Below are 26,992 nucleotides of genomic sequence, written 5' to 3'. Positions count from 1 at the left end.
AGTCAAGTCACTATGGCCATACAGCCATACAGCCATACTGACATGTAGTTGATTCAGTGTGCTGCATGTACTGGCTGTACTTCAGTGGCCATAGCTCCGTAGCAGTGTGGTGCTTCAAGGATTTGGTCACTTGGAACCATTCTGACACCATGCTGTGGGACCATGCATGCTGTATAGCATTCAGGGAGATAATTATGTACAGTTGACTCCATTTATATTAAACGAACTCCTGTACATGTACAATCAGTCATGTACGGCGAAATGTTCTGTTCATTTCTTGTAGGACACGTGATAACCAAGACAGTGATACAGCTATGCCTATGGGCCCCGGGCCACCTGCCAGTCATGGCCCGGAGTATTGCTTGTAAGTAGTTGTATGGTGTGCGTGTGAGTGTGAGTGTGAGTGTGAGTGTGAGTGTGAGTGCCTCTCTGTACTGTACTACTATTTTAAAAGTAAGACTTCACGCATGCACGATGGACCTCCAATGATTCACAGCCATCATTATTGTTATACTAGTTAGCGCTCCGTTCTTCGGCACCCGACAACAACACCGCTGTATGATGCATCATGAACAACACCGCTGTATGATGCATCATGACTCATGATGATTGGTCAGTCCGGGATCCCGTCAATCAAGTCTGCTTCCTCGTCGGATTTTTACAACACGTGATCATGGTGATAACGCTCCTTCAATTTCAAAATCCGCAGAGTCCGGTAGGGACATATTTGTACCTATCCTTCCTAGTCTCCATTTAGGACAAAAGCCTCCCAAGGCCAAGCGAAACAACTAGCTGGTTGTATTTTCTCAACAAGCTCGTGGTAGCGCGAACGACGTGTGAACTTTACTAAGTACCTCTCATTGAAAAAGGATCATGGCCAAACTATTCTGGGTTTACGCGTTCCTGCTCGCTAGTTGCACATTGTCAATCAGTGTAGGTGCATCAGGCGCTCTACGGAGGGATGGCCTCTTCGGAGCACTGCTTGGTGGAGCACAGGCAACTAGATTAGCCGACGACACAGGTGGTTCAGCCTGTGCGGGCTGTGCTATCATGGTCGGCCTGGTCGAGCAACTTTCTCAGCTGCACAACGCAACAGTGGTGGAAGCAATCGATAAGCTATGTGGTTACCTTCCCAAAGACCTCCACGGTCCGTGCGACTACCTGGCCAAGACATACGGTCCCGCTGTTGTGGAATTCTTGGAGAGCAAAGAGACCTCCGACGTCGTGTGCCACGCCATAGGATTTTGCAAGACACCAGCGGGAACGGATATGTGTCACGTCTTTCCGCTGCCACCGTCCATTCAACATGCATCATCGAGACGGCAACGCAGTGACCATATCAGCGCACTGCGGCGGCGCGCGGAGGAGCTGGCGAGAGAAAAAGAGCTGAATGAACTGTTGAACACTGTCACAACCGGTGCATTCCCTAACTTCTGCGACTTTCCCGTGTTCCATGAAGTCTGCAAAATCATTGAACGTTGGACGGAGGAGCACCTTCCAGCGGATGATTTGGACAAAGATCGGTATTCGGATCTGGCCAGTGCACGCGGTTCGTCATGGCGCGGCAAAGACTGTGATGATGTGAGTAGCAATGTGCACCCAGGAAGAAAAGCCCGTGATGGCGACAAGCTATTCGACAGCAACTGCAACGGAATCAGCGGTGTGGATCATGAGACAGGCAAGACTTACGAGGACATGTGGTGCAATGGCACTGGGCAGTCTGGCGTAGCGCTGCTGGGTGACAGCATTGGTGCTCACTTCCACATCCCACCAGCATGGCTCAACGTCACTGAAATGAATGAGTTGGTAAGGACATGCGCCGGTTTTTATACTGTAATATTATTATTAGTACACACCGCATACATGATGAATTTCACCTGTATGAGGCTGCGTTTACACGACAACGACTGAAACGGTACGAAATCGTTGCGTTTTCTAGTAGTAAATTTCTACTATCGTTTACACGACAACGCACGAAACGCACCCCGAAATGGAACGAAATGGAAACGCACTTCGAAAACGTCAAGAGACGTGAAGAGACGTGAAGAGACGTGAAGAGACGTGAAGAGACGTGAAGAGACGTGAAGAGACGTGAAGAGACGTGAAGAGACGTGAAGAGACGTGAAGAGACGTGAAGAGACGTGAAGAGACGTGAAGAGACGTGAAGAGACGTGAAGAGACGTGAAGAGACGTGAAGAGACGTGAAGAGACGTGAAGAGACGTGAAGAGACGTGAAGAGACGTGAAGAGACGTGAAGAGACGTGAAGAGACGTGAAGAGACGTGAAGAGACGGAGACGTGGGTCTACAATCATGTACAGTGTAGATGTACATGAAACCCAACGTGTGAAACTGCCGGGCTGGGCTGGGCTGGGCTGGGCTGGGCTGGGCTGGGCTGGGCTGGGCTGGGCTGGGCTGGGCTGGGCCGGGCCGGGCTGACAGAAACTCATTGCGGGTATGCAAATCCCCAGCATGATTCTGGCAGAAATAGTCCTTATGCACGTTGTACAGATGTACGAAGTTCTGTACTAGGGCCGTAGGTGTGTACATACCCGGTTGGGTGTTCATTGTGTGCTATACATGCACGTTTGGCCCATTTAGCCTCACAATTCATGGCAAACGATCGCTTTTCCAGCTTCTTTATTTTGGGATTGAACTAACGACTAGCTAGATCTCTGCCAGAAAACGTTTTCGTTTGAAATGCCTTCATGGCCCATTTCATAGTGAAAATAGCAGTAAACACAATAGGGTCCTGCACATTCAACACCCAACCGGGTCTACGGGATTCTACAAGAATACCGTATTATCTCTAATATAAGCACGGTCCTTTATTTTTTCAATGTACCTCCGCCCGTGCTATTAATGGAGACGTTCCTTTATTGGAGACTGTTCCATTAATATTTCAACCTCATTAGGTTGGTGCACCGCGCGCGATCGAGCGACTGACCATGATAACATGTACATGTACATGCAATGTGCGTACATATACTACCGTACCGTGTCCTTTATTGGAGGCCCGGGTGGTTTTCAGAGCACTTCACAGTGGGCACTTCACAGTGTGCTTATAATGGAGACTGAGCACTTTATTTTTTGAATGCCGCCCCAAGGTGTTCTATTATTGGAGACGTGTTATTGGAGACTGTGCTTATATTAGAGATAATACGGTATACGAGATTCTACGGGATTTCGTGCATCTGTACAACGTGCATAAGGCCTATTCGGATTGCGCGCACGCTATCCTTCGTTTGTACATAGTACAAACGCATCTGAGACACGTGGTGTGAGTTTTCGCCGTCGGAGACCCCATATGCAGAGTTGCACACTCTTCATCATCAGCCCTTTCGCGTTGGCATCGGCGTTAGCCTAGCCTTCGCTTGGGCCACGCCCAATGTTAGACATGATACCAGAAGAGAAGGGGAGAAACAGAGAAAGAAAGCAAAACCAAAAACGAAAAAGGGAAAAATATAGGTGAACAAACACTTGATCATACGCATACTATTCAAAGACACTAACAATGCAACACGCTGGTGCAGCACTAGCACATTGCAAGTAGCCATAAGTAATTTAGACCTGTTCAGTGGTACACATATTTCTTGTCGATGATGTCATTAACCAGTTGACGTCACCCGGATCTCGTGCGCGCAATTTCACGCAATCTGCAGAGGTCTGTACGGTTGTTGAGCGACCTCCCGATACTCGTCAGATAATTGTGGAGGACCGTTGGCAGTTCTGTTCTCGGTCGGCCTCTGTAGCCGGTCGTCAGGTCAGCAGGGATCCCAGCTTTTTTGTGTTTCTCCATTGTTCGGAGATACGGTCTGCTTGGCGGTCGATGGTCGTAAATTCGGTTTTGCACACTCTTGGGGGGGGGTATATACTCTTGGTACTAGTAATCCCGGAATTTTGCCACGATAGAACCCCCCCCCCCCCCTTTTCGATGCCAGGTTGCAACGCTAACGCCGAGACCTGTGGTCGGTCAAGTTGCTCCCTGTACATCGGCACGTCGTCCCTACACCCCTTGTGTCTTGTTTTGTGTTTGTCTCCACATGTCTCTTTGTAGGGCTGTGCTCCCAGTAAAAAAAGAAAAGAAAAAAAAGACACCCATACAGAAAAAGCCCCACCGAAGCTGCACACTCTGGAACAATAGACCAACAGAGTCGGAGGTTGCAAGTAAAATCCAACTGTACTGAGGAGGGTGTGCATGTACAAGTCTCTCTGAAACTGTTCATAAAAGCTCCAAATCGGCAAATGCTCTGAAGACAAAGCTACTCGAAGTAGTAACCATGGTAACGGCGAAAGAAAGACAGCGTGACAAGACCACTATCTAATAGTGATGTAACGAATAATTGATTATTCGAATTTCCTCGATCTCTTGGACCTCAACGAATAATCGATCGGATAAAATCTAGGTCGAAAGTTCGAATATTCGCGGGCGGGCGAAGTCCGTGCGCGACTCTAGATCTCTCGACTTGAATGCATAAACTTTGTACTGTGTTGCAGACAACCACTACAATGTTGTCGACTACGCACATTGTACTGTGTTGCAGACAACCACTACAAGTACAATGTTGTCGACTACGCACGGTAGACCATGGCAGACTCTACTCTGACTCGAGTCTGACTCGAGTCTGAACGCTTGTGTTGTGTGTTTGCTACATGCACATGTACACTTGGCATTGGCAATAGTTTTTGATAATTGTCTTATGGAATACTGTAGTAGAATAACCGTTTGTTTCTCTCGAGTGGTATTCGCTAGATTATTCGTTTGTAAAATTCATGGTTCGTTACATCACTACTATCTATCTATGGTACACCATGTGACATGGAAACCAACACCAGGTTCTAATCTGACTCAGTGGCAGTGTAGTCTGTGGCAAAGTGGAAGTCTAATTAGTCTCTGGATTTACATATCACTGCGGGAAGTAGCACTGCCGCAACCAAAATTTGGGATCACAAGAATTTGGTGTCTACGCCATTTCGGCACAGGTGTGCACAATCGTAATCCTGAACCAGACAAGATTGAAAAAAACCATTTCTAATAACTGTGTAGAGTAGACCAGGCTGAATAGAGGCGATCATTTCTTCAGCTTGGCGAGCTGTTGATTGGTGCAATCCCAGCACAGGTTGCTATGGTGTAAAAAGGCCAAAAGGTGTGTACGTGTGTGTGTGCACGTGTACGTGCTCCTGTGTTTCAACAGGCATTTCAACATGCAATTTTCGCACTGACAAATGAACTGGACTGGCCACAGTTGAGCATGGCCACAGGGCACTACAACGCCTCCAACTGGAGTCCAGAAATCCAGGGGCCAATGGATTCCCTTTACCAGCGGTACGTGGAGCTCAACCGATGCAACCACCGTGACTTCCAGAATGCGGGCGTCAACGGTGCCCGTTCCACATCCATGGCGAAGGAAATAGCATCTACACTGAGTCCACGGAATGCAGAGACACCGCCGCTGCTACTGATATTTGAACTCGTCGGCAATGATGTATGCAATGGCCATCCAGGGACCGGTCATATGACCACACCAGAGGAGTATTACAAGGCGCAAATGGAGTCGTTGAAAATCATCGACGCCAGCCTGAACAAGGGTTCACATGTCGTATTGGTCGGTCTGGCCGATGGGCGGTTTCTCTATGACAACATGCATGCGCGCACTCACCCTCTTGGCGCACTGCGCAACGATGTCACCTACACGGACTTCTACACCTATCTGAACTGTCTAGGCGTATCGCCGTGCTGGGGATGGATGAACAAGAACGAAACCTGGCGCAATATCACCTCAGAGCATGCTTTTCAGCTCAACGCACAGCTGAAGAAAATCGCCGACACCCAGACGTTCAGCAACTTTGACACAATGTACATGGAGTATGACATCCAATCGGCGGCCGACATCTGGTCTAAGCAGGGCGGCCAGCCGTGGCAGCTGATCGAGCCCGTGGATGGGTTTCACGCCAACCAGATAGGCAATGCCCTAGCGACACAGGTCTTCTGGAACAAGATCGTGCAGACTAAGCCAAAGTGGCTACCAGCACGCAATCCACACAACGACGACATTGTGCAGCGATTCGGAGACCAAGGAGGATACTAGTATTGAGATGCTGAATTATGAAGTGAATAATCATGTCCGTCAAGCACAGCCTCGAGATTTGCTTGCGTCTAAATCAGAACGTGGCTTAGAGTGCCAGGAGAAAAATACGGAAAATCGCAAAGCTGGACATCCAATAACTAAGTTATCAACATAGTAAAAAGATATACACGCACACACGAATGAGGAATTAGAATTACTAAGTGAAGCTCCCTTCTTGATGTTGGATGTAAATGACATTTAGCCATTCATTCATTCTACTATGTTTTGCACAAGAATACTTGTAATAATTTCACTGTAGCATAAAGATCAAAAGATACTTCTATTATATCTTGATAATTATGCAAATCCAGTTCCTCCCAAAACACAGAGTCAAAACAAGTACATCCTATGTTTCCTCTTTAGTCAAGCAATGCGCATTGCTGCAGTCGGTACCTAGAACATTCCTATAGGGTAATAAAATCTAGCACCATTTCCCGTGCCCATGCGTCGGTAGAAAAGCCAATGCAAAACAACCTTGAGCATGGTGCGGCCTACATGTACCGAAAGGAATGATGCTAGCCTAGGTTTAAAACAAACACAGTTGCTGGTGTGATTTGTAGCATGTGCTGGCACACTTGCTGGTGTGATTTGTAGCATGTGCTGGCATGTGTCCGTTCATGCATCTTAGTAGGTTACTAGTACCATGAATCTTTGCAGCACAGCAACCAGTCCACACATGGGTATGTCACAGCAACCAGTCCACACATGGGTATGTCACAGCAACCAGTCCACACATGGGTATGTCACAGCAACCAGTCCACACATGGGTATGTCACAGCAACCAGTCCACACATGGGTATGTCACAGCAACCAGTCCACACATGGGTATGTCACAGCAACCAGTCCACACATGGGTTAGCATCAATCCAAGGAGAGGGCGAGGCGTGCAGAGCTAGCCGTGCATATCCGGCCTGGTGCACTGCACTGCACATATATCATGTATGGCACCCAGAGAAGTATGGCTTGCTCACTCCCGACGCAATACAGAGTGCCCGAGCACCATGACGAGATCAGGATTACCTGGCTGCCACGTCCGCAGGTACCTCAGTTGATGAGCAATTTGCAAGGAAATCTTTCAGCTACAGGCAGTCATGACAAAAGAAACACAAGAGTAGAAATAGAATCTTAAATGTTTTCCAACTGACCAAAGACCTGTAACTCCTGCATCACGGATTGCTTCAAAGAATGCGCCAGGCGAAATAAACGCAAGACACACCGCCAGTGGCATCATAGCAGCCAAAACCAAAATAGCAAAAGCCTGCAAATATGCACATGGGGTCTGGCGCGGTGGACGGCCCACATTCCGTAGCCACGTACTGGGGTACCAGCTGGGCCATTGCGTCATTATTGATCTACAATTTCAAGCTTCCGACAGTGATCATTCCTGAGACTTCTGAGGATTTGTGTGTGATGCGTCGTCGCTTACAAGCACTGCCTTTGAACCTACCACATCATGAGAGGAATCGTTGCGCTTTTAAAGCCACAGGAAAAATCAAATTCAGTCAACTTGCGCGTCATTTCACTAGGTAATGCAGGCAGCGAGCACACCACCTGTAGCTCAAAGATCAGAGCTGTACGCTGATTATGCAGCTGCACGGCCGTGCAACCTTTTGCATAATCACCTGTCACTCACATACTGGCAACGGCTCCGCACTGGGCAACCTAAAATGATGCAATCCAGGAATTTTGCCGTGACAGCAACCCATTCGAGCTACACACTTTGGGTTGCATGTACATATACTGTTCAGTGTACTACAGTCGTGTAGGTACACGGCACAGCAAGAGTAAGTATTGGACATGGTATGCACTGGCAAAAAGCAAACAAGTTGTATACACCCCAAGCTGCTTACCTCTCCAACCATTCCGGGGTTATCGATTGTTCTTGCGAAACGAAGAGTTTTAGTATTTTTCAACCCCCACCCACCCTTTCTACAGGTAAAACACAATCCACCAAAATAGTGATTTCAATCTTCGGCATCCAGAAATAACGGGGCATTCTCCATGTACATTCAATAATTATGTTCAAAACTAAACTCCTAAAACCAACCCACCCCCAAACGAAAACATTTCTTTTTGAAAATACTACCGTAAAGTACCGCCAGAGTGCCCCGTCTCGCGAGAGCGCCCCACCTTGATTTTACAGCCAAGGGAAGAAAATCGTATGGCAGAATGCTACTAAGTTTGTACGATGTGAGAACCTTCGTGTACTAAGGTCACACTTGGTATGCTTTTATGTGGAGCTCGAAGGTAAACTGGGTACGGATTGACTGCACAATGTGCAATGTTTGTACAAGGTCCGTGTCGTATGACCTACAGACAGGAATCCACCTCCACAAGGCGGCCACGAAAGGACGAGATGGTGGGGCGCTCTGGCGGTACTTTACGGTATTGGTAACCTTGGACGGCCCCTAACCACATGCAATAAGCCCTTGTTTAACTTAGAATTTGGTTCCTCTGCCCAAAGTCGGACAATATCACTTTTTTGACATAGGATGTCCGTGGCTAGCCCAGGTCAACAATGCTCTATTAAATACATGAGCGTATTTAGTATTTGCGCAAGTGTACATGTGTGTCTGGTCACGAACACCTTGCTCTGACAGTAAGCCCATTCTCAAGATTTTTTAATCAGGCTATCTCGTGGCCTGAGACTCACTAACATTCCGATAGCCGTATGTGCATGTGCATCAATGAAACAATCATTCACTTGGAGATATGACACCCCCCCCCCCCCCACACACACCATGAACACACACACACACACACACACGCAAACACAAAGCTGCTTACCTCTCCAACCATTTCCACTTGTCGGTCATGGTCAGTTTGGAACTCCTGGTCACTTTCCAGAACAAACACGGGCACATTCTTCAAAACTGGTGAAATCCTACATACACCCAGCAGTAAAACACAACAGAGAACTCACAACCTTTGGTTTGGGTGCCTAAATGGTAATAACTGTCGCAAGCTACCTTTTAAAAGTGCATACAGGCCAAACCCTCCCGGTTTTCCCGGGGAAAATCCCGAGAAATCAACAATGCTCCCAGGATCCTGGGGATTTCAAGCAAACTCCCGGAAAAGTCACAATTCGTCTGATCCAGGTTTTTCCAGAAAACCCCAGGGACTCGCCTCCAATGCCCGGAGGAGGAAACTGTAGTTACGGTATCACTGACCCTCACTTCGCCCAGCTCACACCACTGCCGCGTTCAACCTGAGCTGGGCGCCCTTGTCGCACGGCATGGAGCTGTCCTCAGGCCAGTCGCATATTTGGCAGGCCAGTGTGCTGTCTACGGGATCACAGTGACTAGAGGTGCTCAATGCGGCAGGGTTAGCAGCAGGCTGCTGATCGCGTACGCGGCAGCCTGCACGGAAGCGACGTAGGCGCTTTAGGCGCACCCCGGGTCGCATCAGGGAGGATAGGCTGTCGAAGTGCCTACGTCACGCTGCCTGAAAATGCGTAGTTACACTTAGTGGCCAAGTGGTGACAAACAAAAGTCGCGTCGCCTTCGCTTGTCGTGTTTCCAACGGTCACGGCATCACTTTGACTGGGGCGCGCTCGTGCAAGATCGCCAGTTCAAATTTTGCTTTACTTCAAGAAGTTTCTCCTTTGCTCTCAAGAAATCGTGCATTGTTTTCCTGCTGAGTGTTCACCAGCACCTGGCAGATAGGAATTCTGATTATCGCTTGCCGCTGGACAAGGAAACGAGCCCAGAGTTGGTTGGTCTCAGAACTAAAAGAAATTAGCATGACAGCAATCGCTGAGATAGAAATAACAGAGACACCCATCATTGTCATCATTGTCATTTTTTTAAAATTAAAATACAATTATTTTGTAATACTTGATGTATAGATATAAGAATAAGAATAATAGTTATACTTTCACACAAAACTAGCTCGGTGCAGCACCAATCACGGCAGGGGAACCCGACCCTCCACCATCGCCAACTCACGAAGCATGTGAACTGGACGGTGACGGGCCGACCGAGCACCCCTGACACACAACACAGCGGAACGTAACAGCGCGAAAGACACCCGACAGCGATAGTAAGTTTTAGTAACTCATCAACGACGAATAGCTACCTCCCGAAGATTAAGATGTAAGGAGGCAAAGGCGCCTGAGGAAGGCCGTGGATGCCGGCGCAGCAGCCCCATTTACGGAAAACACCAAAGGTGCAAAGGCACCACGCTCAACATTCATCATTGTCATTGTCATTTTTTGATCCCACGTTCCAACCCGGCAAATATTTTGATTTTGATAAAAACGATTCAAAGCCTCTCAATTATTTTGTAATACTTGATGTATAGATATAAGAATAATAATAATAATAATAGTTATACTTTCACACAAAACTAGCTCGGTGCAGCACCAATCACGGCAGGGGAACCCGACCCTCCACCATCGCCAACTCACGAAGCATGTGAACTGTGACATCATTGTCATTGGAAACGGCCTCTTGTATTGTCATCATTGTCATTATTGCTTCTTTGCCGGCAACTACATGTAAAGCTGATGCTCTGAACTGTCTTCTGTCTCCGTAGGCGATCTGCTAGTAGATGTATTCTACTATTTTAAGCACTCGGCCAAAAAGGTGGGAGAGTTTGGCACAGATCCAGCGAGACTCTGGATACTCTGGAGACTCTGGATACTCTGGAGACTCTGGATACTCTGGATACTCTGGATAATGAGATTGGTCGGTAGTGTTACTTTAGTTTTAAAAGTCCCGATTGTTGGTTTTCACAAAATATTAATGTTAATGCAGTCTCCTTCTTTGCGTTTGGTTTCATCGTACTTGCTTGTTTCCTGATTCTGGTGATATTATCATTCGTCCTGTGCTGTCGAACGCTTTTTTGGGAGGGAAAAGCTCTTTTTTCACGTGTTTTGTACCATCCAGGGATTTTGAGAGAAATCCAGGGATTCTGCATGTCTTGTCAAGGGTCTGGGATTTTGTAGCTAGTCAGTATGAAAGTGTATGGCAATGGGAGAACTCAATATAATCTGTCAGGGAAGTTGACTGCCAGAAGCGCGAAACAAAATACCAACCCCACCAAGACTCGAACCTGCGACCTTGCTTGTCATGAGCAATGCTCTAACCATCTGAGCTATGGGACCAGGCTGAACCTAGAAGGCGCTGGCCGTGGTTGGTCCCCCGGGAGGGAGACACAAGCGCCATCAGTACGTGTGGCACGTGTTGTGAGCTGCCTGGGGAATGAAACATCGTCAGCGTCTTCCAGGTTCCACCTTGTCCCATAGCTCAGATGGTTAGAGTATTGCTCATGACAAGCAAGGTCTTAGGTTTGAGTTCGGGTGGGGTTGGCATCTTTTTCTCACTTTTCTGGCTGGTCAATTCCCGGACTGATTACAATGGATTTCAAGTTCTCCAATTCCCATAGAAGTAATAACAAGGTTTGGAGTTTGAAGACTCTTACTTAGTCTCCTTGCGCATCAACCACTTCTCGTGTTGCTCGTGGATACTACTGAGATAATCGAGACCAACAGTTGATTCCTGCAAGGAGAGAACAACACAAGCGGAAAGAAGAAAGAAGAAATTAAGCTACCGTATTATCTCTAATATAAGCACGGTCCTTTATTTTTTCAATGTACCTCCGCCCCGTGCTATTAAAGGGGAAGTTAAGGCAAAAATCAAAATTTCACCAGTTGTAGTCTTCGGGGTGCCGAGTTGAATGGTCTTGGTCCGAGAAAGCTGAGACGCTCCCTTCCTACTTGAATCCCAATCGAACTCGCGCACTTCCACCGAAACTGGGTGACTGCGCCCTACTAAATGGGGATTTGTATGCAAAATGTCACCAAAAGCGCCATTTCGTTCTTATAAAAGCACGGATGACCGCGATTGGCCCATATGTTGTAGTCTTTTGGACGCTGCGTCGACTGGTTTTGGTCCGAAAAGGCTGCGATGCAGCGTTCCTGCTTTATTCCCAATCGAACATGGTTGAACAAGCGGTCACGTGCTCCTGGGTGCCCAAATCACCTGGTCACCACGCCAGCAGGCGACAACTTTCACACCAAGGTTCAACTCGAGTTCAACTCGAGTGACAGGACTGCACCCAAAAAAGGTCAAACAGGCTAGTAAGCTGTACCCTGCAGGCACGGTGACCAGGTGACTGGTGTACGCAGGAGCACGTGACCGCTTGTTCAACCATGTTCGATTGGGAATAAAGAAGGAACGCTGCATCGCAGCCTTTTCGAACCAAAACCAATCGACTCAGCGTCCAAAAGAATACAACATATGGGCCAATCGCGGTCATCCATGCTTTTATAAGAACGAAATGGTGCTTTTAGTGATATTTTGCATACAAATCCCCATCTAATAGGGCGCAGTCACCCAGTTTCGGTGGAAGTGCGCGAGTTCGATTGGGATTAAAGTAGGAAGGGAGCGTCTCAGCTTCCTCGGACCACGACCATTCGACTCAGCACCTCGAAGACTACAACTGGTGAAATTTTGATTTTTGCCTTAACTTCCCCTTTAATGGAGACGTTCCTTTATTGGAGACTGTTCCATTATTATTTCAACCTCATTTCAGAGGCATGTTGCCATGCCAAGTTCATGTCAGACACACACATTTCAGGGTTTTTTTCGCCGGTACAGATAATGAATTTACACAGTGTTCATGTCAGACACACACATTTCAGGGTTTTTTTCGCCGGTACAGATAATGAATTTACACAGTGTGCTTATAATGGAGACTGAGCACTTTATTTTTTGAATGCCGCCCCAAGGTGTTCTATTATTGGAGACGTGCTATTATTGGAGACTGTGCTTATATTAGAGATAATACGGTAGTATGAAAGAACCCATGTGGATTTACACCCACACCCACACCCACATACGCACATGCACACACACACACACACACCCTTAGCATTTCCACAGGTGACTTCAAGAAAAGGTCCACCGCTTGGCTTCAACGAAATGTGTTGCATAAAACTGGGATTAACCAGTGGGTAGCAGCGCTATACGGGCATGATAGGTACTACATTTGTCAAATAGCTGGTCGTCACCTGGTCGTTTCCGTGGAAAAAAGCAAAATGCATGATGTCATTGCAATTTGAATGAAGGCTTTCATGCATGTCGACCATTATGGCAGCAAATCTCGGCAAATCTATTTTTAGACAAAACAGCCGCGAAGAAGGATTTGGGGGTAGGCAACTCCAAATTCTGAATGGGAAATGGACCCGCCCACAGCAGAATGTTTTATTGCGTCATTCATTTGGCAGAAGCATGTTGAAGAACTTATACCTTTCCCCGCTTATCATGTGGATACGGTGTCAGTTCATCAGGTTCAGGACACATGGATCTACTGTCTGCTTTCCTGCTTAGATTTCTGTACCTGCAATCACAGCTACATCTTCGTTTGCACTTTTGATCTATGGCTACGCATGACGGCATCACTGGGTCAACTGATTGCAAAAGACTTGAAAAAATCCCGCAGTGGGCTGAGAGATCGTCAAGTTGCACACTCTTGGTGTTACGTAACGTAGTTGCTGGTGCTCTTGGCAACAGAAAGATCATTTCGGAAGAAAAGAAAAAAAGACTGCGCCCAACGTGGGGCTCGAACCCACGACCCTGAGATTAAGAGTCTCATGCTCTACCGACTGAGCTAGCCGGGCTGCATAATACAAAAGGCAATGTCAAGAGTCCATAACCAAGAGTATGATTGTACTTGTATGCAACTGCAATATGGGACGGTGTACCGCGCTTTGCCTCCGTGTACTAACTGGACTGCATCACACAGTGTACCGAGAGTACATATTGTCCAGAGTGTGCAGATCCGCATCTATGCCGATCCCACGGCGTAGCTTTTAAAAGTTTTTGTTTGTTTAGGCCAGAGTACATGAAAACCAGAGTGTGCAGCTCGGATGGGTTGCTATCACAGCGGGATTCCGTGATTACATCATTTTAGTGATGTAGTGCGTACAAGCAGGATTCAAGCAGGTCTCTTTCTGCACAACTGCAGCTCAGTTGTACGCACTATGCCATTTCCCGCCTCAGATCTGCGCCAATTATGATGTAATCACGTAATTCCGCCGTGACAGACACCCATAGTAGAAAAAGCCCCAAGCTGCACACTCTGGTTTTCATGTCCTCTTGGTTTAGGTAATTCTGAATCATAGAAAACCTGTCATACCGTATGTTAAGGTTAAGCGCTAAATCACCGCATCACTAAGGTGATGCGGGACAGGAAATTCGCGAGAGTTTTCACCTTTTGTAGGACAAATAGCAACGCGAAACAGAAACTAGACACCCTTAGCAAACAACGGTAACGCTATTCGTACCTTGATCACCCAAATAGCGTTGAAGCTGCAGCGTAAACACGTTATGGGGGCTGATTTATCGTTGTGACCAACGGTACGTTTCTTCGCCAAATATTGCATAGTCCGTACGCATTTCACCTTGTATCGCGTATATGGTGACATAAATGGTTGTACTGCGCGAAGTAAAAGCTATTCTCGTGGCAACAGCGTACTAAAAATAGCGTGCATCTTGCTGAAGGTCGAGCCCAAATCACGGTATTTCCCCCCTTACGGTAATACCGTTACAACATAACGTTGTTTGCTAAGGGTGTCTACTATCTTGGTGATACGGTAAAATGACCATGTGAACCAGTGTGAGCTCATGGGGTGCAGCAAAGGTGAGAGTCACTGTGACCTAAACAAACAAAAAAACTCTGCTGTGGGATGATTTTCTGGGAGTTGCACACTCTTGTTTACGTGCTCTTGATTGCACTGTACTAGAACTCTTATATTCAAAATCTGCAATCTCTCATGCATGTTCATCAGCTTTTGTTACAAAGTAGATTTGTTAAATCCCTAAAATCTGGGTGCATGAACTCGAGTTCCGTCCGACAGTTAGTCTCAAGCTACAGGGAAAGTGTAGTTTTTGATTTTCCTGACAGTGAGAATGTAGCTGCATGATAAATGCAGGCAACGTGCCAAGTAGCTGGCCCATAGAAGAGGCATCACAGTTGGTAGTGCGGGCCATTGTAATGAGACCATTGCAGCAAAACCATGGAGACTCACCTCCGAGCGATTGCGGTGTTTCAGACGCTCCATACACACCTTTAACACACACACAGACACACAGGCATACACAGACATACATACACACAGACACACAGACATACACACAGACATACACACATACACACACACACATACAGACACACATACACACACACACACACACACACACACACACACACACACACACACACATACGGACACACACACACATATACGGACAAATGAATATGCGGATCTAACTCCAGACGCCAGATCCACTGGATCCCTCAGAATCAATCGATCAAGTTTCTTTACACCACTACCATGACATTGTTGACGTAGAAAAATGACAATCAAAGCGTCATACATGCACCACTAACCAGGGTTCGTACTCATCAGACATTTGCATGGTGCAACCTCTGTTAAAGGGGAAGTTAAGGCAAAAATTAAAATTTCACCAGTTGTAGTCTTCGGGGTGCTGAGTCGAATGGTCTTGGTCCGAGGAAGCTGAGACGCTCCCTTCCTACTTGAATCCCAATCGAACTCGCGCACTTCCACCGAAACTGGGTGACTGCGCCCTACTAGATGGGGATTTGTATGCAAAATGTCACTAAAAGCGCCATTTCGTTCTTATAAAAGCACGGATGACCGCGATTGGCCCATATGTTGTAGTCTTTTGGACGCTGAGTCGACTGGTTTTGGTCCGAAAAGGCTGCGATGCAGCGTTACTCCTTTATTCCCAATCGAACATGGTTGAAGAAGCGGTCACGTGGTCCTGGGTGCCCAAATCACCTGGTCACCACGCCAGCAGGTGACAACTTTCACACCAAGGTTCAACTCGAGTGACAGGACTGCACCCAAAAAAGGTCAAACAGGCTAGTAAGTTGTACCCTGCAGGCACGGTGACCAGGTGACTGGTGTACGCAGGAGCACGTGACCGCTTCTTCAACCATGTTCGATTGGGAATAAAGGAGGAACGCCGCATCGCAGCCTTTTCGGACCAAACCCAGTCGACTCAGCGTCCAAAAGACTACAACATATGGGCCAATCGCGGTCATCCGTGCTTTTATAAGAACGAAATGGCGCTTTTAGTGACATTTTGCATACAAATCCCCATCTAGTAGGGCGCAGTCACCCAGTTTCGGTGGAAGTGCGCGAGTTCGATTGGGATTCAAGTAGGAAGGGAGCGTCTCAGCTTCCTCGGACCACGACCATTCGACTCAGCACCCCGAAGACTACAACTGGTGAAATTTTAATTTTTGCCTTAACTTCCCCTTTAAGGCGTACCGGTATGTGTACTACATGGTTAAACAAATGATTGATATCCGCCAAACATGTACAAACGTGCGTTGCGGATTGAGTGGATCTGAATCTGGACCTAACCAAACAAACACAGCTTAAATGGTATGAGTAAGGAGTGACCATTGACAGTAGCGCAGTGTGCAACTGTGTCACAGAAAGAGGTTCCGCTTTCCAACAGCAATAAGAAAGCAGGGGCGTCGGACACGGTGCGGTCACTACGGTATTGACCGCACCACTATTTGCCCCAAGTACCCTGTGAATCGATAAAACGCACTGATTTGGGCTCTAAATCTCCACCCCTCCCCCACGAGTCAATTGTACTTCAGATGGCTGACCGCACCACACTAAATTACCTTCCGACGCCCCTGGAAAGCATGTGTCGTTGTGCACAACCAAGATCAGCATAAATTGGCTGACTGGAGTTTGTGCCTAGCGGTCAATATCCAAAGCAGGGGCGTCGGAAGGTATTTTAGTGTGGTACGGTCAGCCATCTGAAGTACAATTTACTCGTGGGGGGGGGGGGGGTGGTGTGGTGGCTGAGCCGAAAATTTTGGAATTTTAGATCCCAGATCTGTATTTTGTTGATTCACGCGGTATCTGCAGATCTGGGGCAAAAAGTGGTACGGTCAATACCGTAGTGACCGTACCGTGTGCGACGCCCCTGCAAAGGAAATCTTCTTTTCGCAGTGGCATTTCTTACTTACAGAGTACTACACACACACACACACACACACACACACACACAGAGACACACAGAGACACACACAGAGACACACACAGAGACACACACAGAGACACACACAGAGACACACACACACAGACACGCACACACATACACACACAGACACCCACCCACCTTTTGACCTTTTGACGCCCATCGCCGGAGGCGATGATAGCAATGCTACGGCAGAAGCCATAGCAACTTGTGCTGGGATTGCACCATTCAACAGCTTGCAAGGCTAAAGAATTGACCGTCACTATTCAGCCTGGTCTACACCATACAGCTATTTGAAGTGATATTTTCTGGCCAGTGAAACCCTATTTTTGGTCTTTTCATTTTCACACACACACACCATTGGACCATTGGACGCCCATCGCGATGATAGCGATGCTATAGCAGAAGCCATAGCAACTTGTGCTGGGATTGCACCATTCAAAAGCTTGCAAGGCTGAAGAATTGACCGCCACTATTCAGCCTGGTCTACACCACACAGCTATGAAGTGGATTTTCTGGCCAGTGAATCCCTACTTTTTGGTCCTTTCATTTTTTTCCCGCACACACACATCACACCACACTCTCTGGCATGCACTGGCTGTTGGTAACCACCCAGGAGAATGAAAGAAAAGTCAGGAGGAGTCTGAGAAAGAGAAGAAAGACGTGTGTGACCATAATCGTCGGGAATCGAACCCGCAACCTATCGATTGGAAATCGCTGCACATACCACTGCACCACATGGGGTACACACACACACACACACGCACACACACGCACACACACACCACACACACAGCACCTCAGACCTGCCCATCGCGGAAGCGATGATAGTGAACAGCTATGTTAGACATAGCAACTTGTGCTGGGAATACACCATTCAACAGCTTGCAAGGCTGATGAATTGACCGCCACTAACTTTAGCCTGGTATCCACCACACAGCAGCTGATTGAAGTGGCTTTTTCTGGCCAGTGAATCCTTTTTTTCCTTTTTTTTACACACACACGCCACACTACATACTCTGGCATACACTGGCTGTTGGTAACCACGCAGGAGAATGAAAGAAGAGCTAGGAGAATGAAAATGAGAAGAAAGACATGTGCGACCATAATCGTCGGGAATTGAACCCGCAACCTCTCGATTGGAAATCGACTACACATACCACTACACCATCTGGGACACACACAACACACACACACACACACGCACACAACACTGTCAAGTGCGAGCCACAATAAGAGACGTTTCTCCACAAGCATCATCTTTGGACAGCGCTTACCTCTGGTTTCACTCTGAGATACACAATGCCATCAATGTGTAGGCCGCCCAATGCACCTAATAAGTGTGTATGCCAGTCGCAGTATAGTCGCCATTCCATCTCATTGATAAGTCCAGACTTGTAACAATTGTCCATAAAACAATACCTGACCAAGCACACAGACATGCACACAAGCCTATGGATTACTGTAAGATATTCATTAGTTTGAGTCACTTTGAGGGAAAGGTGCAAATAAAATAAGTCTTAAGAAAATATTGACTGTCACCACCAGGACTCGAACCAGGGACCCTCACTTATGGCTGGTGATGCTCTACCACTAAGCTATGGTGTAGTCATCATCCAAACAGTGACCGCTTAATTAACATTTTCTTCAGACTTCGAAACTCACGCTTCCTGTGAATCCACACAGGCTGGTGGGACACAGCCCTCACTGTAACCTACACACTTCATGTACAAACTAGTACACGGAGAGCCCCAACTCATAAAGTATTCATTCGCTTGAGGCAGTAACAATCTCCATAATTTCATTGGTTAGTGACGTGAAATTTTAACGAATTCTGGATGGCAAACGACAATGTACTAAGGGGTCGTGGCAAAAGTTTTCTGTCGTCCCTGAAACGAACATCGTTCATTTGGTACTTGGACCCCCTCCCCTCCCTCTGAAACGAACACAGCTTGCTATGCTGGACGACGAAAATCGCATGCATGTACATGTCATATGTACAGTGTCGGTCGACTTGTGATTTTGGCTCGCACCCCCTCCCCCCCCAAATGAATCATGTTCGTTTCAGGGACGACAAAAAACTTTTGCGACGACCCCTAAATAAATAAATATAAAGAAATTCGACGGGTTCGTCAAGAACAAGGAGTCGTACAACTCCCTGGTCAAGAACCACCTTTCCGCTTCCGTGGGACGCCACCACCCCATGATCAGGCGTCAGATGCGGCTCCTAAACGGTGGGGGATAGATCAGATCCACCAACCAGAGGCCAAAGGCCTCAATCCCATTTGCCACATCCATGTATTACTCATGCCAGGCCACGAGTTCCCAATTAACTGTGGGTCGCAGCACGGTTGGAAAAATCCTTCCGCTTCCAAGCAGGACTTGAACCTGGTACCTCTCGTTTCTCAATCATGGTCTTAGACCTACCCACTGTGCCTGCCTGCCTAAATAGGAGTGTTCAACTGTACATCGTTTTGAAGATAACAAATTGTCTTACAGTATAAACGAAAACGATAAAAACAACCAATGAAGTCGCCACATAGTCAAAACTCAAAAGCTACTAGTATTCGATTCCACGTTTCATTTTTCGGCGCATCAAGCACACCTCAAGAAGTACGTACATGTGTGCTGCAGGGATGCATAACAAATGTCTACAGTTACCTGAAGATTGGCGAGAGCGTGAAACTCAGAGTTGTAACTAGGGGTCAAAGGGGTGTTCCGGGTACCCGCCCGTTAATCCCAGGTACCGTTAGTAAAAGGGTACCCGTTTGGATTTCGATGATCAGGTCAGTACGAAACAACACTGCTGGAATTGTGCATTCCAGGCGGGAGTCAATTATTTACAACTCCAAGCTGCATGCCTGCATTGTTGTTGCATTTTCGCACCTAGTAGATCTCTGCAACTATCAGACTCAAATCAATTGGCGAATCACAATGTGATATCAAAATGCAACCTGAGAACAGATAAATTACTATCATGGTTTATATGGAAATTGCGCAAAAATTAAAACATGGCTGCTAAAGGGTACCCGTTAACCCGCCCGTTAAGAAAATTACCCGTTCGTTAGTTAACCCTTTCCATGCTGGCCCCTTTTACTCCAGCAAACTGCATTTCCAGCGCACTGACTCTCCTGGTGTCGTTTTCGCGTTCAGGTCTGAACGAATTTTTCTCTCAATTCAGCTTAGTGGATTTTCATCATCCTGGGCCTGTTGAAAAGATCAGGACCAAGCAAACATCCATCCTGGTATCTCTCAACTCAATATGCACAGCGGTGCAACTTCTACGTCCTCTTGAAGCTACCTCACGATGCCTCGGAAAGGCACAGGAACTCGATCTCACATTCTTTTTCAGTTTCTTGCTCCAGGTCAGCCGATTTTCACGATTCAAACTGCGCGGCAAAGCTGACATCCACGTGCTTCCGCTGGTATCCATTACGCATGCGCTGTGCGGAAGGGAAATCCCCTGGCACGCAACAGAAAACTGCAAACGAATGAACAAAAAAATTCACGATCGCTCAGTGCCGTGAATTTCGTGTTCACTCCGTCGCCGCTCCGTCAATCTTTCTCCTATCGCAAAGAACTCTATATTGCTGGAAAGCTGAGCTCAATACCTTTCCAACGGTGTATCGATTGTCGCGATAGACTTATTTTTTACGGAGTTACGAACGTTTGTACACTGATCTATGCACTGCGCTGTACTGCGCAAATCTCATGACGTCTATGGACGTCATTAGTCGTTTGGCGTACAGCGCGCATGACGTCTATGGACGTCGTTAGCACGGAAAGGGTTAAAGGTACACCCGTTTGACCCCTAGTTGTAACTTGAATACCGTATTTCCCCGTAAGTTAGTTCTCCCAAATGACTTAGTACCCCCCTATAAAAAATACACTTTCCACTGCCGAGGTTATCACCCCGAAAGACAGTTCCCCCCGAAAGATAGTAAGTTCGTACCCGTCCTACATGTACAGACACCGTACAGTACATACATCATATGCACGGACACTAAAGTTGCGCAGGCTTCCCACTGCGTGTCATTTACCCCCGATAAAAAAGTACTCCCCGAAAGATAGTACCACCCCCGAAAGTTAGTACTCATGTGGCTGCTAAGTTCGAAAGTTAGTACGTACTAACTTACGGGGAAATACGGTATCCCTCTCTCCCTAGAGTCCCTGCTGTGTGTAACAAATTTCTATGGCATTGCGGACGGTTGAATTTGCGCAGTTTACGTCATGTAACAATAGGATAAACTGTACATTGCCCTCTCCACAACAACAAGGTCACTTTCCAAATTACATTCAATACTTCTATCGCCAGTGCTTGAAGTGGAACACCCAGTTACAGTAGATGCTAGTGACAACTATGGATGTATGGAAAACATGACAGGAATGAAGCAGAGTGAAACGCTACCAGTAGCACTGCTCTGCTGGAAAGAATCCCATATACAAAGATTACGTTTAGCAAGATACTTCGAGTAGTGTCAGACCAGGTCCGAACAGCAACAGCTAGTGTACATTCAACTACATTGCACTACACGCTTACCGATCACTGTAAACTGAGCGCTCGTAAAACAGAACTGGGTTGGAGAGCTGCATGAGGTCTGCCGGCGGCGGTGCTAGCTGTGAGCGAACTCGTGTCAAACATGCATATGTCTACAGATAGCAGTAGGCAACATGCAGCAATACGTGAAACCCGCAACAAACACATCCATTAGTAATGCTAAGAAAGCGGAAGCAGTACATGTGTTTGAGGTCATCATGAACATCTTCGTCAAAATCTAAAGAAAGAAGAGTGAAGAACGTACAAGCAAAATAGATATTTTGAATGTTACCAGAGATCTAATTACAGTAGGAAGGTGATAGAAACAGCGCAAGGAAGAAGAGTTAAAATAATAATAAAGAATGGATGTCACATACACATAGAAGGAAATGGGGAAAAGGGTGCAAGTGTGAGTAACCTACCAAGCGTGTAGTGTGGTGCGACTAAAACAGACTGGCAACAGACCTAACTTACGTCAGCAGAAGCAGATTATCTTCACACGTAGGCTGTTAGGTAGGTCGTCAACAACTCGTTAGTTATGTCCATTTTTGTTGCCAGTCTGTTTTTTGTCGCACCACACTACACGCTTGGTAGGTTCCTCACACTTGCACCTTTTCCCCCATTCCGTTCTATGTGTATGTGACATCCATTCTTTATTATTATTTTACAGATCTAATTCCGTGCATTATTGGGTAGGGGGTTGATGTGATGGTAGATATGGAGGTTGCAATAAACACAAATGTCAGATGAGCCAAAAAAGCAGGTTTGCTCACACGCAACAATACAAGCTGGGTAGCAAAATCACCGACGTATCTCAGTATTGAGTCAGTAACCATGGTAACCGTGCTCTCGGAAATGCAAGTAGCGACTTCGGCGGTATGTAGTGGTAAATGAAGTTGGTTGTTCCTAACAGTTAAGTGGAACACACGCTTCCTGTCGAATTTGACACTTGACTTTTGAGAGTCCATTAAAAGGGTTACTAGACCGCGGACCAGTAGGACTGCCTGATTCCAAACTTACACTGTGCACTGGATAACGTCCATCCCCAAGGTCTGGTCTAGATCTACCATTCATTATTGGGTCCAGATCCGCAACCCACAGTTTGCAATGACACAGAAAAAGCCTAAATCGGGTCCAGATCAAAGGTATGCATGCAATGAGCTCGGACTTCATAATACCTGAAACGTGTACGCCCATCGCTTCGGATCTTTGTAGAAAAGGTCGAGAAGGTTTTCTGTGGGTTTGCCAGCCTGTACAGGATACAATGAGGCACACACAACAATACAGTCATATTCATTCCTGCATTCATTTGAAGGATTCTCCAAAAGTAAATGGGTACCTATCAGGTGAGTTTCCTGGAAGGGTGGATGGGATGAAAGGGAAAAGGGGTCAAGGTGATATACTTGCAACACTATTCCCATAGAAATGGCGTACGCAAGGGCAAGTCCTAGGGATGTACAATGTAGCCAGGTTATTGTACAGATTTGCCTGACATGATACTTTCTAGCCGAGTCTGCAACTCAGGGGGTTCGGACGAACCCCCTAAAATAATTTCGACCATGGGTCCAGTCGATTTTTTTGTGGTATCCACGTGCACAGCCAGCGAAGTGTAGCGTACCGCGTAGCCAGTAGACTTCACTGGCATGCATCCTGCATGCAGTAGTCACGTACAGGCAGTGCAGGTCACTGCATGCAGTGGTCGGGACTGTTGTACGCGTACCGTTCGAATCGAAGTGTCTGTACACGTATCATATGACTTGAAACGATCGACAGTTCAAGTGGTGGAGCAAAAGGTGGAAAAACTGCCACTTGTCTCCTTACCTTCCTTGTCGTTTTGTTTTATTTCGCGCTGGCTGGACTGTAGGTTTCCTCCGTCGCAGTACGAAGATAATGTTTGTGTTTGTCGTGTAGTTTGCCATGTCGCGACGTCTGCCAAAGAGGCGAGCGGCCGATCAGTTGCCATTGAGCTTGGCTTCGTTCCGTCGTGTACGGCGCGAATGTGACGACACGGAGTCCCAGCCGGAGGACAGTCAGAGAACTTCGCCTTCCGTCAGTTCGGAAAATGCTGCAGTCACGGATTGCACTGTTACGGCCACGGAGTCGGACCAACCTGAAGTCGTCACTGTCGGAGAAGATGCACAGCAGCCAGTAGTAGTAGACGATGTTTCGTCCCCAGGAACTAGGCTCGCTGCTGCTAGCGCTGCAACGAGCGCTGCGAGTGCTGAAAATGAGACAGAGTCGACGAATCCAGTGATGGACGATGTGGGGCGCTGCTCGACTCAGGTACATCTTGTCTGACCTTGTCTTCCGCTGACAAGATAGCGCTGATCAATGGACATGTTGTGCCTGGCCAGAGTTTCAACTTCCCGAAGACAGTGATGAATGGCTCAAACAGGTCGTTCCGAGCTGCGTGGCTGACGACCTACAAGTGGCTAGTGTATTCAAAGAGCCAAGATGGAGGTTACTGTTTACCGTGTGTCCTGTTTGCGCCGGAGGCTGTGCATCGTGGTGTTTTGGTACGCACACCATTCCGGCGATGGACGAAAGTCTCAGACGTTTGCAGTGGTCATGATGACCGCAAATACCACACCGACGCCCAGATCGCCTTCGATGCATTCAAGCAAAATGTTGCCAAGCGCAAGGCAATTGACGTGGTGAAGGCCTACAGCTTGGTGGACGGAACTGTGCAGGATCTCCAGGCTGTGAGAGGAGGCGAGGATGATGAGATGAAAGACTGGTACAAGGAAGCAGTCACTCTTGCGGAGTCAGTCGGCACAGAGCCTCAAGTTCCCCGGACTGCCGGTCGCCAACGTCACCGAGAGAATGTTGAACACGACAGTGCTGAAGAGTACTATCGCCGCTCGTTGGTCATCCCATTCCTGGACCACCTCAACGAGGACATGAAGGAGCGGTTCTCGGCCAACAGCGACAGTGTGCCGCAGGTGCTGTGCTTGGTGCCGAAAGCGATGGCTGCGCAGTCTGATGTCACTGAGGCGTTCAGGGCACTGAGGAAGACCAATGAAGCTGATCTGCCAAGCGTCTCCACCATTGCCATTGACATCCGCAAGTGGAAGATGAAGTGGGAAAGTATCGACAGTGCCGACTTACCTGCTACTCCCAGCGAAGCGCTGCAGCAGTGTGATCCCGATGTCTTCCCCAACATCCACGTCCTCCTGAGGATTGCCTGCACTCTGCCAGTGTCAGCAGCTGAGAACGAGCGGTGCAACAGTGCCCTGAAGCGCCTGAAGCACTACCTCAGGTCCACCATGGGCACCGATCGCCTCTCAGCTCTGGCACTGATGCAGGTGCATCGCAACCACACTGTCAACTTCGAGGAAGTCGCCTCCACTTTTGGCCACCTGCATCCACGAAGAATGGTATTGAATGACCCTGTAGTTGACAGGTAGAGCACGTCTAGCTATCATCTTCAGTCACGGCCAGCAGTGAATCTGATCAACATCACTTGAGTTGAACAGCACCAGCACAGTTCCAGCATTGTATAATATTTTCGTACTTACCAACAGTTGAAGTAATTCCTTGTACATACTAACATTAGTGTTCTTTTGCCTTAGTTTCTGCCTGTGCTTGTACTTTGTAAGGCTCTAAACGCATTACCCTTGTCTTATTGGCCAAGGGCTACCGTGACAATAAAGATTTTGCAACTCCCGGTGTAGTGAACGAACCGAAAACAGTTTGAAGCAAATTTAATTCTGTGCACTCGAAAAAATTTGAACCCCCCCCCCCTGAAAAATTCCAGGAGCCGCCCCTGCAACTGGCAGCATTTCATACTGTAGGATGTGTACAATCTTGTGATCAACTCAAAACGCTTCTTCCAAGTATGCAGTGGAACCTCGCTTTCCAACAACTTGTCCATGGTCCCGAATTTCCTACATAAGGCTATGGAGGGGAAAATTCCAGACCGAAAATGACTATCCTGTATTCGTGCTTACATTATAATACCTTGAATACAGGGTAGCATTTTTAACAAATCAGACCCCTCGGAAATCAGGTCACTTCGCCCGGTCCGAGAGGCCCAGGTTCCACTGTATTTCCAAAATCCTAATGTGTGTGTGTGTGTGTGCAGCGATCATGCCACAGAAATTATTGTTCAGAGTACAGTAGACCCGATCCCCCCTGCTGCTGCACTAGCAATGCTAGGATCAAGTGCGCAGATTAGTGTTTGTGATGCTAGGGCCATTCTCACGAGGTGGAAATTTACTGGCGAGGCCAATACTTTGTCATTCATCAGCAGCACAATTACATGTGCATTGTGCTTACTGATTCAGTGATATCATGTTGTTTTCCACCATGCCGGTATTGGCTGTGTAGTGCAGGATCATGTGCCATCCTTTACTACATTGCACTCTCATTTCATTCAGTACAATGCAAACATATGGGCATATTTTCGACAACGCTGCGAAAACTTGCAGGGGCGTAGCAGGCGGTCCGGCCGGACCACCTTTTTTTTAACACAATGCCAAAAGTGCCCAGAATGCAGGATTTTGCACTCTAATTTCAAAATTTCCCGGGTGAGAGCCCCGGACCCCCCCCCCCCCCCCTCCGGCCGGATCACCTCCAACGCGTCAACGGCGGTGCTACGCGCCTGACTTGCTATGAAACAACTCACCTCCTCCGAAGCAACATTCTGCCAGTCTGCAATAGGTTCTGGGACAGCCCGGAAGTTGAAGTTACTTTGAAGGATGCTAAGGAACGTTGATTTCCCAGCTCCTGGACAGCAGAAGTCAAAATTGGAATGAGTAAAACTCAGGCAAAGAACTGAGGGGAGAGAGTAATGTTAGAGTAATGTTAGCCCATCAATATGAGACAGTTATGCTTACCAATATTACCCTCGATGGCTATTTTCTTAACGAGATTCGTGGACTGCATACGTAGGCCTGATGAGAACGGAATATGTCGGGCCAACAGTGAACCACAATGGGCAGTGGCCATTGGCATTGGTTTCCCTATCACCACACCACTCAAAACGAAAGGCCTAACTAAAGCTCTGGTTTCAGCTGTTCAGGTTGGGTGAGGAAGTCAGGCCACAGATTTGTGTAGTTTCTGCACCAGTCGTAGCTATACTGGGATACCGGTATGTCCGAACAAGCCCCACAACTATTCTTCTTCAAATCATTTTCAGCCAAGTAAGTAAGTAGTTAGTACCGGTAGTTAGTTTTGGTTGTTCTCATGCTCAGCTCATTGCGCGCGTGCAGTGCATGTGCGCACGTGCATGCATTAAAAGTCTTTGTGTATTTGTAGGTGGCGCATTGATGGTACAGCAGGTACTAGCCTAGGT

At 47.4% G+C, this 26,992-nt stretch overlaps 2 protein-coding genes and 1 non-coding gene across 3 annotated transcripts; 1 reads left to right on the top strand and 2 right to left on the bottom strand.

The window, feature by feature from the left end:
* The first annotated feature begins 696 nt into the window (after positions 1 to 696).
* On the top strand, positions 697 to 6,087 carry LOC135823032 (acyloxyacyl hydrolase-like). The gene is made up of 2 exons (XM_065335867.1): positions 697 to 1,806; positions 5,194 to 6,087. The coding sequence occupies exons 1-2, from the start codon at positions 874 to 876 to the stop codon at positions 6,085 to 6,087; spliced, it is 1,827 nt and encodes a 608-aa protein (XP_065191939.1). The 5' UTR covers positions 697 to 873.
* On the bottom strand, positions 6,070 to 26,862 carry LOC135823040 (deoxycytidine kinase 2-like). The gene is made up of 9 exons (XM_065335876.1): positions 26,535 to 26,862; positions 26,324 to 26,424; positions 22,875 to 22,946; positions 21,700 to 21,809; positions 18,437 to 18,581; positions 15,161 to 15,199; positions 11,551 to 11,627; positions 8,914 to 9,010; positions 6,070 to 7,205 (listed from the first exon to the last, which is right to left on the bottom strand). The coding sequence occupies exons 1-9, from the start codon at positions 26,650 to 26,652 to the stop codon at positions 7,143 to 7,145; spliced, it is 822 nt and encodes a 273-aa protein (XP_065191948.1). The 5' UTR covers positions 26,653 to 26,862; the 3' UTR covers positions 6,070 to 7,142.
* Trnak-cuu (transfer RNA lysine (anticodon CUU)) lies at positions 13,678 to 13,750 on the bottom strand. The gene has a single exon. It is a non-coding gene; the product is annotated as a tRNA-Lys (tRNA).
* Positions 26,863 to 26,992: the final 130 nt, after the last annotated feature.

This window comes from Sycon ciliatum, chromosome 1 (genome assembly GCF_964019385.1).
Source record: "Sycon ciliatum chromosome 1, ocSycCili1.1, whole genome shotgun sequence".
Lineage (NCBI taxonomy): Eukaryota > Metazoa > Porifera > Calcarea > Leucosolenida > Sycettidae > Sycon > Sycon ciliatum.
This window is presented reverse-complemented; position numbering and strand designations above follow the sequence as displayed.